Raw genomic sequence first — 15,197 nt, 5'->3', positions numbered from 1 at the left:
TTCCTCCCTCCCGTCCACTGCCAGCCCCCCTCCTTACGAATTTTTGAAGTCTCACCCAGTCGGGGTTACGACGTATGACGGTAGCAGCATTGGTAAACGGCGTACAGGATCGAGCCGTCTCTGTCTCTCAGCTCTGATCCTGCCCTTGCGGAAACAGGAATTGAGGGGGGGACCAGAGCTGAGAGACAGAGACGGCCCGATCCTGTATGCCGTTTACTGATGCTGCTGCTGCTGCCGTATGCCATAACCCCGACTGGGTAAGTGAGACTTCAAAAATTCGTAAGGAGGGGGGCTGGCATTGGACGGGAGGAAGGGAGGCTACGACGATTCTGGAACTGTGAGCAAGGGGGAATCCTGGAACTGGGTGGGATGGAGGGAGGATCTTGGTAGTGGGAGGGAGACCCTGAAACTCGGGGATCTGGGAGGGAGACCTGGGGGGTGTGGCATTGCGGCAGGGGTGGGGCCTCTTGCTCCTGTCTTGCGGTTGGTCAGTGTTGTGGGTGACGTACCCCTCCTGCTCCTGCTCCTTATCGCCGAGCCAATCTGGTGTCTCCTTTCTAGTGATGTCAGCAATCTACGGAGCCTAGCAGACCAACTCCAAAGGAGCCACGGTCTGAGGCAGAAAGATTAGAATGTTGGAGGTGAGAATTATTATATAGGATATTTAAATGTTTTATCCATTTTTTTGCTATCTTGTAAATTTTTGTTTTATTGTAAGCCGCATTGAGCCTGCTAACAAGTGGGAAAGCGCGGGTTATAAATGTTACAATACAGTACAACTAGACTAATGTCGCTACTGCACTACTTCACCCTAATTTACAAATACAATTCTTTTTTTCCACCTTTATTGAATGGGCATTTATTTGTAATTGTACAGGTTCCAGTTTCTGGTTACTGCTTTCCTGTCTTCTCTTAGCTCTTTCCAGGGTCTCTTGTTTGTTTGTTTGTTTTTCTTTTCTCTCCTTCTGTCTTCTTCACTTCCTCCACTACATCCATCTCTGACACTGATCTTTTCCTTTCAGCTTTCTTCTAGTTTTCTGCCTCTGTCCATTCAGATTTCATTAACTTTTACTATCCAAACTCTCTTTATTTACTACATCTACCTACAGCTTTCTCTGTCTTTCCCTCTACCCAGGTACTCCCATTCCCTTCCTCTTATTCCTCAGTGTCTTTTCTCTCCCTTCCAGCATAACTCTCTCTCTCTCTCTCTCTCTCTCCATCTAGTATTACCCTGTATCTCTCTTTGTGTATGTGTATGTTTGTATCTCTTCTCCATCCAGCATTAACCTGTTTCTCTCTCTCTCTCTTCTCCTGCCCCCCCCCCCCCGCTCATCCTATTGCTACTACTTCTACTACTACTAATCATTTCTATAGCACTACTAGATGTACGCAGCGCTGTACACATTATATGCAGGTATTTTCTTTGTCCCTAGAGGGTTCAGAATCTAAGTTTTTGTACCTGGGGCAATGGAGGGTTAAGTGACTTGCCCAAAGTCACAAGGAGCTGCAGTGGGAATTGAACCCAGTTTGCCAGGATCAAAGCCTGCTGCACTACCCATTAGGCCATTCTTCCCTATTGCTGTTTTTCCAGGTCTGGTGGTATCAGTGCTACAAGCAAAGTAAAGACACATGGGACCATTTTCCTGTATGCGCCACCACTAGCTCAGCTGCTCCTGCTCCTTTGATGCTGGAAGTTTACATCAGAGGGGTGGTAGCAGCAGAGTTAGTGGCTGTGCACACAGGAATATGATCCCATGCATCTTTGCTTGCAGCATTGATACTGCATTGAAACTGCTGACCCTGGAAAATGGAAGGGAAGGGAGAAGAGAGGGAAAGGAGAGAAGCTGGAAAAGGGGGAGGGGGTTAGAGAAAGAGAGACAGAGAGGCATTCGTTTTAATGCTGATACTGCCAACCTGGAAAGATAGCGGGACTGCAGCAATGGTGACAGGAGAAAGGGGAAAGAAACAAGGGGGGGGGGGTGAGAATTGATATACTGCCTTTGGTGTTTGGGGCAGCTGAACCACTCCAAACCTCTTAACGGGGTGCCTATAGTACTCACCTCTACTTTACTCAAATTAAATCAAGCACATCAACATTCACAGTCATAAGCATTCTTTGCTTCATCAAATATCATTAAACAACTGTAATCTTATTGTAACCCATTTAGATTTGTTACTGTTGGAAGTTGGATATAATTACGTGGAATAGAATAGAATAAATTTTACCCCAAAGGAACTCTCTTTGAGAAACCTTCAGAGCAATATGTCTTTCTCTCTTCAAATTTCATCCCCAGCCACCTAATGGTTCTCCTGACATAGCTAGAAATTTTCCCTGGATTCTGCAGCATGAGCTGTTCCTACCTGAGCTTTTAGCCACTCCCAGCTTGTTAGGTGATACCAGCTCCTCTCTGCTCAAGCTTTTATGCATGCATGCTCTCCACTTCATTTATGCACTCACTACAACATTCTAACTATCAACTGTGTTTTTGCTCAGACTCAAATAATTATAATGTTCATCACTTTCAAACCCTGCTTACACAGAACAATCCTTCCTTTGTTTATCACTCTCGCAAACACAGATCCAGCCATTCCTTCACAAACGCCCCCTTCCCATGCAAACATCCTAGTAATAGTTCTCAGTCTAGTCTGAGCCACCTGGACCCCACAACAGAACTCCGAGCTCACTTCTCCAAGAGCTTCATGGCCGCCGACAAGAGGGTCACGGAGCTGCTGCTCCAGTGACTCCGGTTGGGATCCAGTCATGAACGGGACCGCCCGGTTGCCTGGCCCGTACACAAAGGGTGCTACTGAGCACGGGACACCTCCAGGGCATATCGCGGGCTACCGGTGTGAGCGGTCCGGTGCTGGGGCTCGATCGCGGCTCCAGCCCTGCCTTGTGGCTGCGGCGCTGCCCTAGGTGGACTCGATCCCCACCCGCTCCCTGGACAGAAGGCCTCATCTGCAGATCGTGGGACGAGTGGCCGCAGATTTCTTCCGACGGCCCTCCCCAGGCGGGCCAGCGCCAGAGACGGCTTCCTCCCAATCGGGATCACTGTGCAGCTTGGACAATGGCGGTGCGGCTCGGGCAACGGCGCCTTCCTTTGCCTCGACATCACAGGCTGGAGGTGGGGCTCCTGTGCACGTTGGGAGGCGAGGGAGCGCCGAGCAGCTGACCACCCACCACGACTTTGCAGAACAGCGAAGAAGAGTAATACCATGCGTCGGAAGGATGACGCGAATTAGGACCCCAACGGAGACCCCGTAGCTGGCCCGACCCCGTGGCTGACCATTACCATCCCACGCCGACCACGGCGGCTGCGGAGTGGGAGGCCCACGCCCACTCTGGGAGAAGCCGGTGCCCCCACACCTGCCTGCATCGACCGTCCTTAACCCTGCATTGTAGCCGTCTCACCGAGATCCCTACCTCCGACCGGTGATACAGCTCTCAGAATCAAGGAACCTCAGTGCCCTGGGGCACCACGTCTGAACATTGACTGTGAGTAAATCATCTTTATGTATTTCTTGACTACTCTATCAGCTTCTCTTAGTTTTTCCAGATATTATAGCCTGATTTCTTCTTTCTGCAATCTCTTGCACTCTGGTTTTGTCCCTGGCACTGCCCACAACTGGTCTGATCTCTCCCGGGGTGCTCTCGATGTCACAACTGGCCTGATCTCTCCCGGGGCGCTCACACATGCACGGACATGCACAAGCACTTCTGGGATGAGCAGCTATCTTGGAAATATATTCCCAATGCTAGCAGCCCTCCTGCACAGCCTCTCATGCCTCTTCATCGACTATGGGTATTTAATTATTTGATTCTCTACTATGCTTATAAATCTAGACAAATCAATGGCAGGCCTCAATTTATAAGAATACCTTATAAATTTAATATAAGCTCCTAGATTAAGATGAATTTTTAGCTGAAATCTTAGACTCCTAAGTTTGGTTGAAAATAGGGCACAAATTTAGGATCCTAACTTAGGGGCATAAATTTAGGAACTCAGGATTTTTTGAATATCAGGCCTATACTTCTCAAACAAGTTTTGTAGTATGACAAGATAACATCCCTTAGGTTCTTTGATTTCCTGCTCCAATTCAAACATCACATCTTTGTGGAAAAGTAAAGCCACCTCCATTTTCCTCAACCTCGAGGAAGCCGCGTATATTTGTACTACCCACTATTTCTTTTAACTTCCTATACCCCATATCATCAAGGTGAGTCTCTTGCAGTATAGTGATAATTACACTGTGAACTTCAATAACACATACAGTACCTTATAAAACTTAACAGGTAATCTTAAACCACATGTGTTCCAAGATATGCATTACACTTTTGAATACCCAGTCATCCAACCTCTATCTCTGGACTCAATACCATCCTAACACTCTAGGGCAGCCCATGGCTCTCTCCCCCAATGCCATGCACACCTTTTAAATCCATTCACACAATGATTGCGACCCTCCACGCTACAATTCCTATTTTCTTTCCCTTCCACCCTCTGCCTCAGCTCCCCCCATCTCCTCCTGTTTTCTCCCCTGCCTCAACACTCCCACCTCCTGCCATTTCTTCCCAGTCAATCGTACCTGCAACCCCTCAGAGCACCTTACATCCACCCCCATTCTATCTTCACTCTTCCTTGGTCTTGTCATAAGGTCCCACATTCAGAATCCTGGTGCAGCATCACAACCATAGGCTTGCAGGGCCACCTTCATTTGGTTGTCTCTTTTGGCCACCATGGACAGTGTCAGTACTCAAATCCAATGGCCATTCCTAGTGTCTGGCCATCTAGCACCATTATCCAAGCTTCTGCAGGGCAAGGTTCATATCAACATTCCTCTGGTGCAATCATTCCATCTCTTGGCTCCAAAATGGAAAGGTAAGACAAACAAGCTTTCTCTCGGTTTGCCTGCTGTTTATCACTTGATTTCACTGCCGTCCATCAGGAGATGCTGTTTTCACACTGCTTAAGTCTGAACTCGCTGCAAACTTGCCCTTTTCCCCTGGGGCATCAAATTTGTACACAGAGTTGCTGTTTTGTATCCAAAGCAGGATGAGCAACTGCAGTGCACAGTGCACTTGCTTCCTAAAGAGTTAAGCACAGCTCAGTAAATTGCTGCCTTTTCACGGCCACATTGTAAGAGTGATCCTGGAAGAACACTGTGGTTTTCGATGTTGATTATAGGGTAATGGGGAAAACGTCAGCAGGATGTATGATTATTTACTCCATCGGATAAGAGTCCATCGGTGGATGTAGTTAGTTTTGCAGACTATAGCAACATTGTTGTACTAGTTATGATTAAGAGATTATCTATATGGGTTGTTTTCTCATTTGTTGCTGTATGGGCCTCAGGTTGTGCTGAGATTTGGATATTCTCATGTATTTTGCTGATTGATAAATAAAATACAAAAAAAAAAAAAAAGAACTCTCTGGTTTTCATGCATTATCAGTGCTGCTTGTTTGACCAATCTCAGGATCACCTCCTCTTACACATTAAACTTGCCTTTAATGTCTCTCTGAATTGATTCCTCTGGTAGCGGTGGTTTGTCGCTGACCCAATGCTCAGTTCACCTGCTATTTTAATTTAATTTTATTTGTTATTTTTAGGTTTGGTATGCGTGCTTTCTTGGGATGTTTGTTTTCTTTCCTATGATCAATTGTAGCTCCTTTCTTTTACCTATGTTAGATTGTACACTGCTTTGACCTATATCAAGCATTAAACAAACAGAAAGCAGATAATCACTATTCTAGGGCATTTCATTCCACTTCTTATTGGCCCTACTCGATGACCAGCAGACCCAATGAGGTACTCCAATAGAGTATGTTAGGTAGCCAATTTTTTTTTAGGAAGCCTTAATATGCTCTGACAATTACATCATGTACAAGTTATTTCTGTGTGAGCCATTCTCTAGGTATTGATCTTTTGCTTGTAGTGCCGCAAAGTCTTTTTAATCTCATTACGTCCATTCCTTCAGCCTTGTGGAAAACTATGTTTGATTTTCAAGGTCCTAGGACAAAATGGGCCAGAGTACTTAAAGAATAAGTTAGCCCTTTACACACCTTTAAGACCTCTAAGGTCCTCTCAAGGATCATCACTATCTGTACCTTCGTCAAAAGAAATTGTATGATGTGATACCTGCCAGTAAGCCTTCTCAGGAACAGCCCCCATACTCTAGATTTTACTAACAGAGGGGCTGCATATAACTCAAGATTACCTCTACTTCAGGAAGCAGGCGAAAGCCTGGCTTCTCCCAAGCCTTTAATACATAGGGTGACTGACTATACACTCATTCTGCACCTGGACTAGCTTGCTACACACACTGTAACTTAGATCAGTTCCTTCTCTCCTGCTTAACTATACAACAAACTTGCCTTGAGTTTAACTAACCATCAAATTATCCCAACTGACCCTGTACCATGAATCTTGTTCCCATCATATATCTGCTTTTGGTCCCTCAGCTATATGGTGAGCCATATTGTAAAAAATCTCTAGCATCATATCTATGTTTGTTGAATGTTCTAATGCATGCTCATTAGGTGTATCTAATATTATGCTAACATTGTATTATATCTCTGGTATTTGATACTGTTTCATGGTAGTTCTGTTATTAGGTTTCAGTTTACTCTTTTCAAGTTTACCTCATTTATTGTATTTATGTTTATTCTTGGTTATTTTAATATTGTTATGCTGTTAGCAAAATTACATCACCTTGGTTGAATCTCTTCGTAAAGGCAGTTAGAAAATGGTAGCGGAATTCAAGCATGCGTGGGATAAACATAAAGGAATCCTGTGTAGAAGGAATGGATCCTCGGAAGCTTAGCCGAGATTGGGAGGCGGGGCTGGTGTTTGGGTGGTAGGGCTAGTTCTGGGCAAGACTTCTACGGTCTGTGTCCTGAAAATGGCAGATACAAATCAAGGTAAGGTATACACAAGAAGTAGCACATATGAGTTTATCTTGTTGGGCAGACTAGATGGACCGTGCAGGTCTTTTTCTGCCGTCATCTACTATGTTACTATGTTAAATCCCAATAAATAAATATTGTGAGGCAAGAAGCAATGATCTTCAGCCACTGCCACTACTCAGGTCTGAAACTTCTCCATCACTGCAAACATTCTCTCTAGCTTGTTGTATACCTTCTTGAACTTGGCATCAAAAGCTGCACCATTGCATCTCTTCCTCCACTGCATTTAATTATAAGTACTGCTCCTCCAGTCCGTCTGACTCATCAGGGTTACTTCCAAACACCATCTTACTCTCAGTGGGCTGTGATCTATCCTTGTCCTTCTTCAGTTGTTTTGCTGCCATTCACAGGAAAGTAAAACCACTCCCCACTATGGGTCACAGCTATAGACCTTCCTGTTGCCACAACTCTCAGGAGGCTCTTAATTAAATGATTCAGTTAGAGGGAAAAGCAGTGGTTGCTCTAGAGGGTAAGGAACTAGTTTTTCCTTTGCTCACCACAACATGTGACCTCTCTGTGGCCTTAGTTTAATGAAGATTCAAATTGTAGGGAGGTCTAAGGCTCTAATATGGTAGAGAAGCATAGTGGTATTATGAAATATTTAGAATTTTTGTATATTGTTTCAACAGTTTCCATGCAAAGTTTTATGGCATAACGTTTTTCAGGCCTAGGTTCTAGTTACATGAATTTGCTTTCTAAATCTTTATGAATGACCTTATACCAGGAAGGCAGTACAGTGCACTCCATTTAAGTGCATGTCGGGTAAGCGCATGCTCTGTTTAACTGCATGCCGTACTTCGGTCCCGTTTTTGGTGCCATCAATTTCTATGGGGACAAACTTTGGTTTAGCGCACCACTGATAAGTGCAAGATTCGCTGACATGCATGGTTTAAGACCGCTCCTCTGCAGGGAAGACTCCGCATAAGCGCGCATGTGGAATATGGAAACCGATTGGCACGTGACAACCAACGAGATTTCAAATTTACCGCCCCTTTAGCTGCCAAAGGCAGAATAAGCGAAAGAATGTTAGAGTGTACACTGGGATCGTCGTCGTCGCAGCGGAACTGTAAGACTTTAACACTGGCTGAACGGATAGAAGTTCTTAAAAAATTAGAAAACAAAGTCAAGCATCTATTGCTAAAGAATATGGTGTCAATCCCAGTCAAATTCCACGTGTCTTGAAGCAGCTTCTGGAAGACTGGCAAAACAATACAAATCCACAACGGAAACGAAAATGGGTGGGAAAAGCTGAGGAGGTAGAAGATGCTCTTCTTCGGTGGTTTTCTCGAGTCAGGTGCAGACAGTTTCCTGTTAGTGGTCCACTGCTTATGGAGAAAGCTAACCAGCTAGCTGAGAGTCTTGGACTTACTGAATTCAAAGCCACTGTTGGATGGTTGGAAAGATGGAAGGAGAGGAACAACATAAAATTCAAGAAACAGCATGGTGAAAAACAAGACGCTGATGACTTTGTAGCTGAAAATTGTGTTGTTTCAGTTCTTCCTACCATCTTGAACGAGTTTGCGCCTCATGACATTTTCAATGCTGATGAAAACGGTCTCTACTGGTGAGCGATTCCTGATGGAACACTTGCATTCAAACATGCCGAAACTACTGGAGGTAAAACGTCGAAGGACCGACTGACGATCCTCCTTTGATGCAATATGGATGGGAGTGCGAAGTTAGAACCCCTCGTCGTGTTAAGCGACTTTCTGTGTCATACGAGGCTAACGCAAATTCATGGATGACTGGGGAAATTTGGATGCAGTGGCTAAAGAAGTTAGACACTAGAATGCAGGCACAAAGGCGTCAGATTTTGTTGCATTGTGATAATTGTGCTGCACACAGGGATGATGTCAGGCTGTCTAACGTCAAGGTGGTCTTCCTGCCACCAAACACTACCTCTCTGATCCAACCTCTGGATCAGGGCATAATAGCCAATTTCAAACAACATTATTGGGCTTTTATGCTGCGTCGTCTGATGAGCGTTATGGATGACCAGACTGGCAAGGATAAACGTGCTGTTGAACTGGCTCGTAATCTATCACTGTTGGATTCCCTACATATGCAGAAAGAAGCCTGGAATCATGTTACACAGGCAACCATTGTGAACTGCTACAAGTGGGCAAGCTTTGTTAAGGATGTGGAGAGGGACGAAACAGATGCAGCTGTTGCAAACGTGTCAGATGAACAGGTTATTGACATCCCAGCCGGTGTTACTGAAGAGGAGTTTCATCGCTACATAGCTGTTGATTACGATCTACAAACAGCTGACGACAGCACTGATGTGGAGATATGCGCCTACACGCAGGCAACAATGGCTGATGATGAAACAGAGGATGAAATGAGCAGCGAGGCCATGCTGATGAAATTCAACAACCTCCACCTGTCACTTTTGCAAGAGTGCTGGAGAGTCTTAACACCGTGCGGGCCTATCTGGAGGCCACTGGATGTCAGTGCTATGACAGTTTTTACCGTCTGGCAGACATAGTCTATGGAACTCACGGACCCATTAGTGTACAGAGGACTATAACTGATTACTTCAAGTAAGCTTAATGTCAGTTAAAGGAGACTGTATACTGTATGTATAATAATAAACAGTACAGTACATACATTTATCAGATGTGAAGCTTCTTTGGGTCACAACGGTTAAGTGCACACTCCGGTTAATTGCATGCATTTCTTTGGTCCCAGATCTTTGCACTTAAGCGAATTGCACTGTATATAAAATTGTATAAAGGAATACATTTTTGAAAATAAATATTTAGTCTAGGTTTGTACGTACAAATGCATATTAAATTGTACTGAATGTATGTGTGTAATGCACTTGGTGTCTCCCCATCCCTGCTTATATGTAACTTGGAGATAATGGGACATGGATTTACCAAATTTGGGGGCCTATGTACTAAGCCTTTTCCCCATAGACACAGAATGGGAAATAAAGCCATGCTAAATCAGATCCTTGGTGTGGAGGTAGGTTTTTGAACAGATCTCACACCTTGGAACTGGTGAGAGATTGTGAGATAGATAGTAATTGTGCTATAAGAAAAGCATGGGGGTTGAAATTAATAACTTAAATATATTTTCTACTGGTTACTTTCTGGTAGCTTTATGACTAAAGCATCATTTTCTCTAAAGTTAGGACAATAGATCTTAACATTAACTGTTCTGATTTGCCGCTCAAAATGTGGCATTTGATTAGATTTCAGTGGCAGTAGTTCTGAATCATTTCTTATAGGTGTCAGAAATAGAACTTGTAAATGACAACTTTAAACTTATGTCCTATATATCATATCAGTCCACAGTGGCATTCACACCAAAAAAAGAAAATTATTTACTTGCCTTATTCAAGTGACTATATGACTGGAGTTTTTGAGAACTCGCAGGCCTCCACTTCAGGTATGACTGTAGGACTGGAGTTCTCAAACTTATGCACTAATTTTTTTTCTTTTTCTTTTTTTCAGAGGTGTCAGAAGCTGCATACTGTACACTTTTTAAATGGTTTTTATTTTGTTTTGTTTTAGTGAATTCAGTGTCATGAATTGTGCCAGATAGGAGGTATTGAGATGCCGATGATCAGAATACCCACGCTGTTCCAAACAGTGCTGTAAAATTAGCACCGGAAAAGCACGGAGCAATAATGCCCCTATGATCAGAGCTAATAGCATGCAAATTTAGGCACACTATGAGATCAGATCATAGGGGTAAAGTGTGGGAGGGCTCAGGCACAATCCTCCTGCACTTGTATGACATGTCCGGACAGGAGATGGAGATCTATGGGACCCCCAGACCCCCCAATCACTGAGGCCCTGGTGGCCCATTGGCCCCTCAAACACCCTCAGACAGCGACACATAGGCTGGAGGTCCGGCGGACTTCCAGTCCCCCTGAACCCCTTGACACCCTAAAAGAAATTCCTAGTGGCCCACTGGGTTGCAAACCCAACCCCTCTATAGACCCCCTCCCCCAGTACCTCCGTGATGGAGGAAGGAGTAGCACTCCCTCCTCTTCCAGTGCTGCCTTCAAAATGGCTGCATCCTGCCCTGCCCAATTCATCCTGGGATGTGCTAGGTGGGGCTTCCCTACCATATAGGAAACTCCATTTTGAAGACGGCAGAGGTATGGGAAGGGGGCGGTAGACCACCAGGATGGGTTGGGGGGTTGGGTTTGCAGCCCACAGGGCCACCAGGGATTTCATTTTGGGTGTGGAGGGGTTAGGGGAGCTGGAGATCCACTGAATATCCAATCCCCCATGCCCTTGGGGGGGGGGGTCGGGGGGACTGGAAGTTTACTGGACCTCCAGCCCCTTTGTCACAAGTGTTGCTGCCCGGGGGGCTTTGGGGGGGGACACTAGGCCACCAGGGCCTCAGCAATTGGGGATCTGGGGATCCAGTGGACCCCTAGGACACGGTGGCAGCCTCGGCTGACAGTGACAGCCCAGGCTGCCTAACTCTGATGAGGGAGTGGGGGGCAGTAAAAAACAGGGAGCCTTAACCCTAACGCCAGCTTGAGCTGGCATAGGTATAAGACGCTATTCCACCCCTACAATCAGATTGCTGTTCTCTGATCATAGGGTCGGAATACCGCAGAGCTCATTTAAATCTATTCCTGGCACTTGTGCTGTTTGCCACACCAGACCCCTCTGATCATAGGTGAGAACGTAGTCCGGAGCTAGTGGCCTCTATTGCCCGCATTTATGTTTGATCATCGGGACCTGGAAATCAAAGTCCTGTTTTTATCAATAGTATATATAGAAAAGGGGATGTAGTAGTGTTGACATTCCATTGCTAATTTGTCAGTGACCTCAACCTTAGATTAACTGTACCAGTGCAGAGCAGTAAGAGCTTCAATGCACTGTCTTTGCTGATTAAAACTCCCCTGTGGATTTAAAGTGAATGTTTATCCTTCCACCAAGAACCAGCTTGAGACCATCAATTTATTTCACGTCAGCTGCCAAGCATAACACTCTTCATAATTTTTTTAGGCACATAATGGAAGTATGCCATTACCAAAATCTGGTCTTATATTTTCTGTCATGATGTTAGGCCACAGCAGTTCTGTGTTATTTTAAGGTGAAGCTCTTGACATCTGATTTTGCCTCTTTCTCCATCTCTACTACCCAAGGATATAGGAGCTGGAGTGAACTGGCTAAAGCTTTGGCTAACAGGAACATCCCAGCTGTGGATCCCAACCTGGAGTTTTACTACCCACAGAAAACGAACCATCAGGTAAAGTCAACAGACGTTACTCCCAGCACTTTCTGACCACTAAACTGTGTTATTTCCTCATTTTTCTATAGGGCCAGAGAATCTCAAAATCCCCATTTATATGGCAGAATATTTTTTTATGGTTCTTTAATATCTTAGAAAAAATTGATTGTTATAATTATGTAGGTATTTTAATATCTAGAGGTAATGCTGTTGAAGCATGAGACAGAATAAAAATTTATTTATTTAAAAGATTTATACCCTGCAATTTCCAAGAATCAAAGCTGATTATTTATAGCCCAAGAAGCTCTTGCAGAGAAAAATGCTGAAATAAAATTGTAGAGTTTGTTGTGAAACACATTAAGGTCCCTGTTTACTACAATATTATTGCATGTTAAGTGTTAGTAAATAGGGGCCTGGCTGTTGAAACGTACGTAGCCCTGAACAGGGTTATACCTCTTGACTTAAATCCAAATGATGTAAAACTGCAAAAAAACCACCACCAACAACAACAAAAAAAACAACGCCCCCCATAAGGAGCCCTCTTTTAAACTCAATTTTATATCTGTCAGTATTCCCAGCAAGTTCACTGCATCTTGTGATAAGTAATCTGTCATCTTCAGGGATCTTTGTTATGCTTTGGATGTAATTCTTCATATCATACAGAGGACGTATGATAGAAAATGGAGCAAGCAGTCCTTGAAACGTTTTTCATTACATATATACAATAACTCCCATTCCAGACATGGCACGCTCTGATGACAAAAGTAACTAGCTATTGCATCTGTCTGGTATGCCACAAATACACTAACATACAGAAATTCTAGCAGACACAGAAACACGAGTGCTTATGTAGGCTGGGATTGACCGGCATCCTACACAATCCTTATGTTGACTAGGTTGGTGTGGTGAGTCTGTGGTAGGAAGGTACTATATGGAAAGGCCACAGGAACTCAGGAGGCTGGGTTTTTGGACAACAGCCACACTCGTTTGGATGGCTGTTTGAATTATTGCAGAGTGATATGGGAATCTGGCAAACTCATCAACCTAGAAAGGATGATTGCAAAGAAGGAAGATGCCAAAACCCATCTCAAGTAAGCAGTGGGCATGCTTATGGTTGCCTGCCAGGTGAGATGTATTTGTGACAGTGTGCATAGAAATAACTGGGCAGACTGGACAGGCCAGTTGGTGCTTTTCTGCCATCATCTACTGTCTTGTTATCATTTTCTAGTGCTTGGCAACTTGGAACCTATCGAAAGGATCTCATTGATATCTGATAAGTTTCAGTCAAATGGGTGCCATGTCCATGCATCATCTCTCCCCCCCCCCCCCCCCCACTCCTGTTTGAATATGATTAGTGAATAGTTTTGAAACATGCGTGGGATATGCATAAAGGAATCCTGTGCAGAAGGAATGGATCCTCAGAAGCTTAGCCGAAATTGGGTGGCGGAGCAGGTGGGGGGAAGAGGGGCTGGTGGTTGGGAGGCGAGGATAGTGGAGGGCAGACTTATACGGTCTGTGCCAGAGCCGGTGATGGGAGGCGGGACTGGTGGTTGGGAGGCGGGAAGTACTGCTGCGCAGACTTGTACGGTCTGTGCCCTGAATAAGGCAGGTACAAATCAAGGTAAGGTTTACACATATGTTTGTCTTGTTGGGCAGACTGGATGGACCGTGCAAGTCTTTTTCTGCCGTCATCTACTATGTTACTATCCACCTTATAATTGAAAGAGAAAAACGCCTAGATTTCGACCCAAATCGGGAGATAGACGTTTATCTCACAAAAACGAATAAATCGGTATAATGGAAAGCCGATTTTGGACGTTTTCAACTGCACTCCATCGCGGAAGCGTACAAAGTTGACGGGGGCGTGTCGGAGGCGTGGCGAAGGTGGAACTGGGGCGTGGTTATCGGCCGAGGAGAGATGGGCGCCTTTCGCCGATAATGGAAAAAAAGTATGCGTTTGTAGCTAGAATTTAGGGCACTTTTTCTGGACCCTGTTTTTTCACGAATAAGGCCCCAAAAAGTGCCCTAAATGACCAGATTACCCCCAGAGGGAATCGGGGATGACCTCCCCTGACTCCCCCAGTGGTCACTAACCCCCTCCCACCACAAAAAATGATGTTTCACAACTTTTTATTTTCACCCTCAAATGTCATACCCACCTCCCTGGCAGCACTATGCAGGTCCCTGGAGCAGTTGTTAGGGGGTGCAGTGGACTTCAGGCAGGTGGACCCAGGCCCATCCCCCCTACCTGTTACAATTGTGCTGCTTAATGCTTATTAGTCGTCCAACTTCCCCAAACCCACTGTACCCACACGTAGGTGCCCCCCTTCACCCCTTAGGGCTATAGTATAGACTTGTGGGCAGTGGGTTTTGAGGGGGATTTGGGGGGCTCAACACACAAGGGAAGGATGCTATGCACCTGGGAGCTCTTTTACCTTTTTGTTTTTGTAAAAGTGCCCCCTAGGGTGCCCGGTTGGTGTCCTGGCATGTGAGGGGGACCAGTGCACTACGACTCCTGGCCCCTCCCAAGAAAAAAAAATGCCTTGGATTTATTCGTTTTTGAGCTGGGCGCTTTCATTTTCCATTATCGCTGAAAAACAAAAACGCCCAGCTCACAAATTGTCGAATAAAACATGGACGTCTATTCTTTTCGAAAATACGGTTCGGTCCGCCCCTTCACGGACCCATTCTCGGAGATAAACGCCCATGGAGATAGATGTTTTTGTTCAATTATGCCCCTCTATGTCTCCAGACACTATATTGAGTCATTGCTATAGATACTTAGTCTTAGTTAAAAAAGAACAAATAAGAGTTCTTTCAATGAATGAATGAGGGTAATTGGCCTTACTTGACCCTCACTCATTCTTATTTTCTTATGAAGACTGTATTATATTTTTGTGGCATAAATATTACTGCAAAGGATGAAAGAAGTGAGGCCCTTACTATGGAGGGTGAAGAGCCCAGACATTAGTGATCAAAGGTAATGAAGTAAATAGGGGTGAACTGTATATCTGAAGGGGATGATTG

The 15,197-nt window shown here is 44.8% G+C and overlaps 1 protein-coding gene across 2 annotated transcripts in view; it reads left to right on the top strand.

Moving 5' to 3' along the window:
• Window positions 1-15,197, top strand: part of B4GALNT3 (beta-1,4-N-acetyl-galactosaminyltransferase 3) — a 378,744-nt gene that overhangs the window by 212,981 nt on the left and 150,566 nt on the right. For both annotated transcript variants that reach the window (XM_030214008.1, XM_030214009.1), the window contains exon 5: window positions 12,085-12,188. In XM_030214008.1, coding sequence (XP_030069868.1) covers window positions 12,085-12,188 — 104 coding nt within the window. The remainder of the gene's footprint in view (window positions 1-12,084; window positions 12,189-15,197) is intronic.

Source organism: Microcaecilia unicolor, chromosome 9 (genome assembly GCF_901765095.1).
Source record: "Microcaecilia unicolor chromosome 9, aMicUni1.1, whole genome shotgun sequence".
Classification (NCBI taxonomy): Eukaryota; Metazoa; Chordata; class Amphibia; order Gymnophiona; family Siphonopidae; genus Microcaecilia; species Microcaecilia unicolor.
Note: the sequence above shows the minus strand (reverse complement) of the source record. Positions and strands in the feature narration are given on the sequence as shown.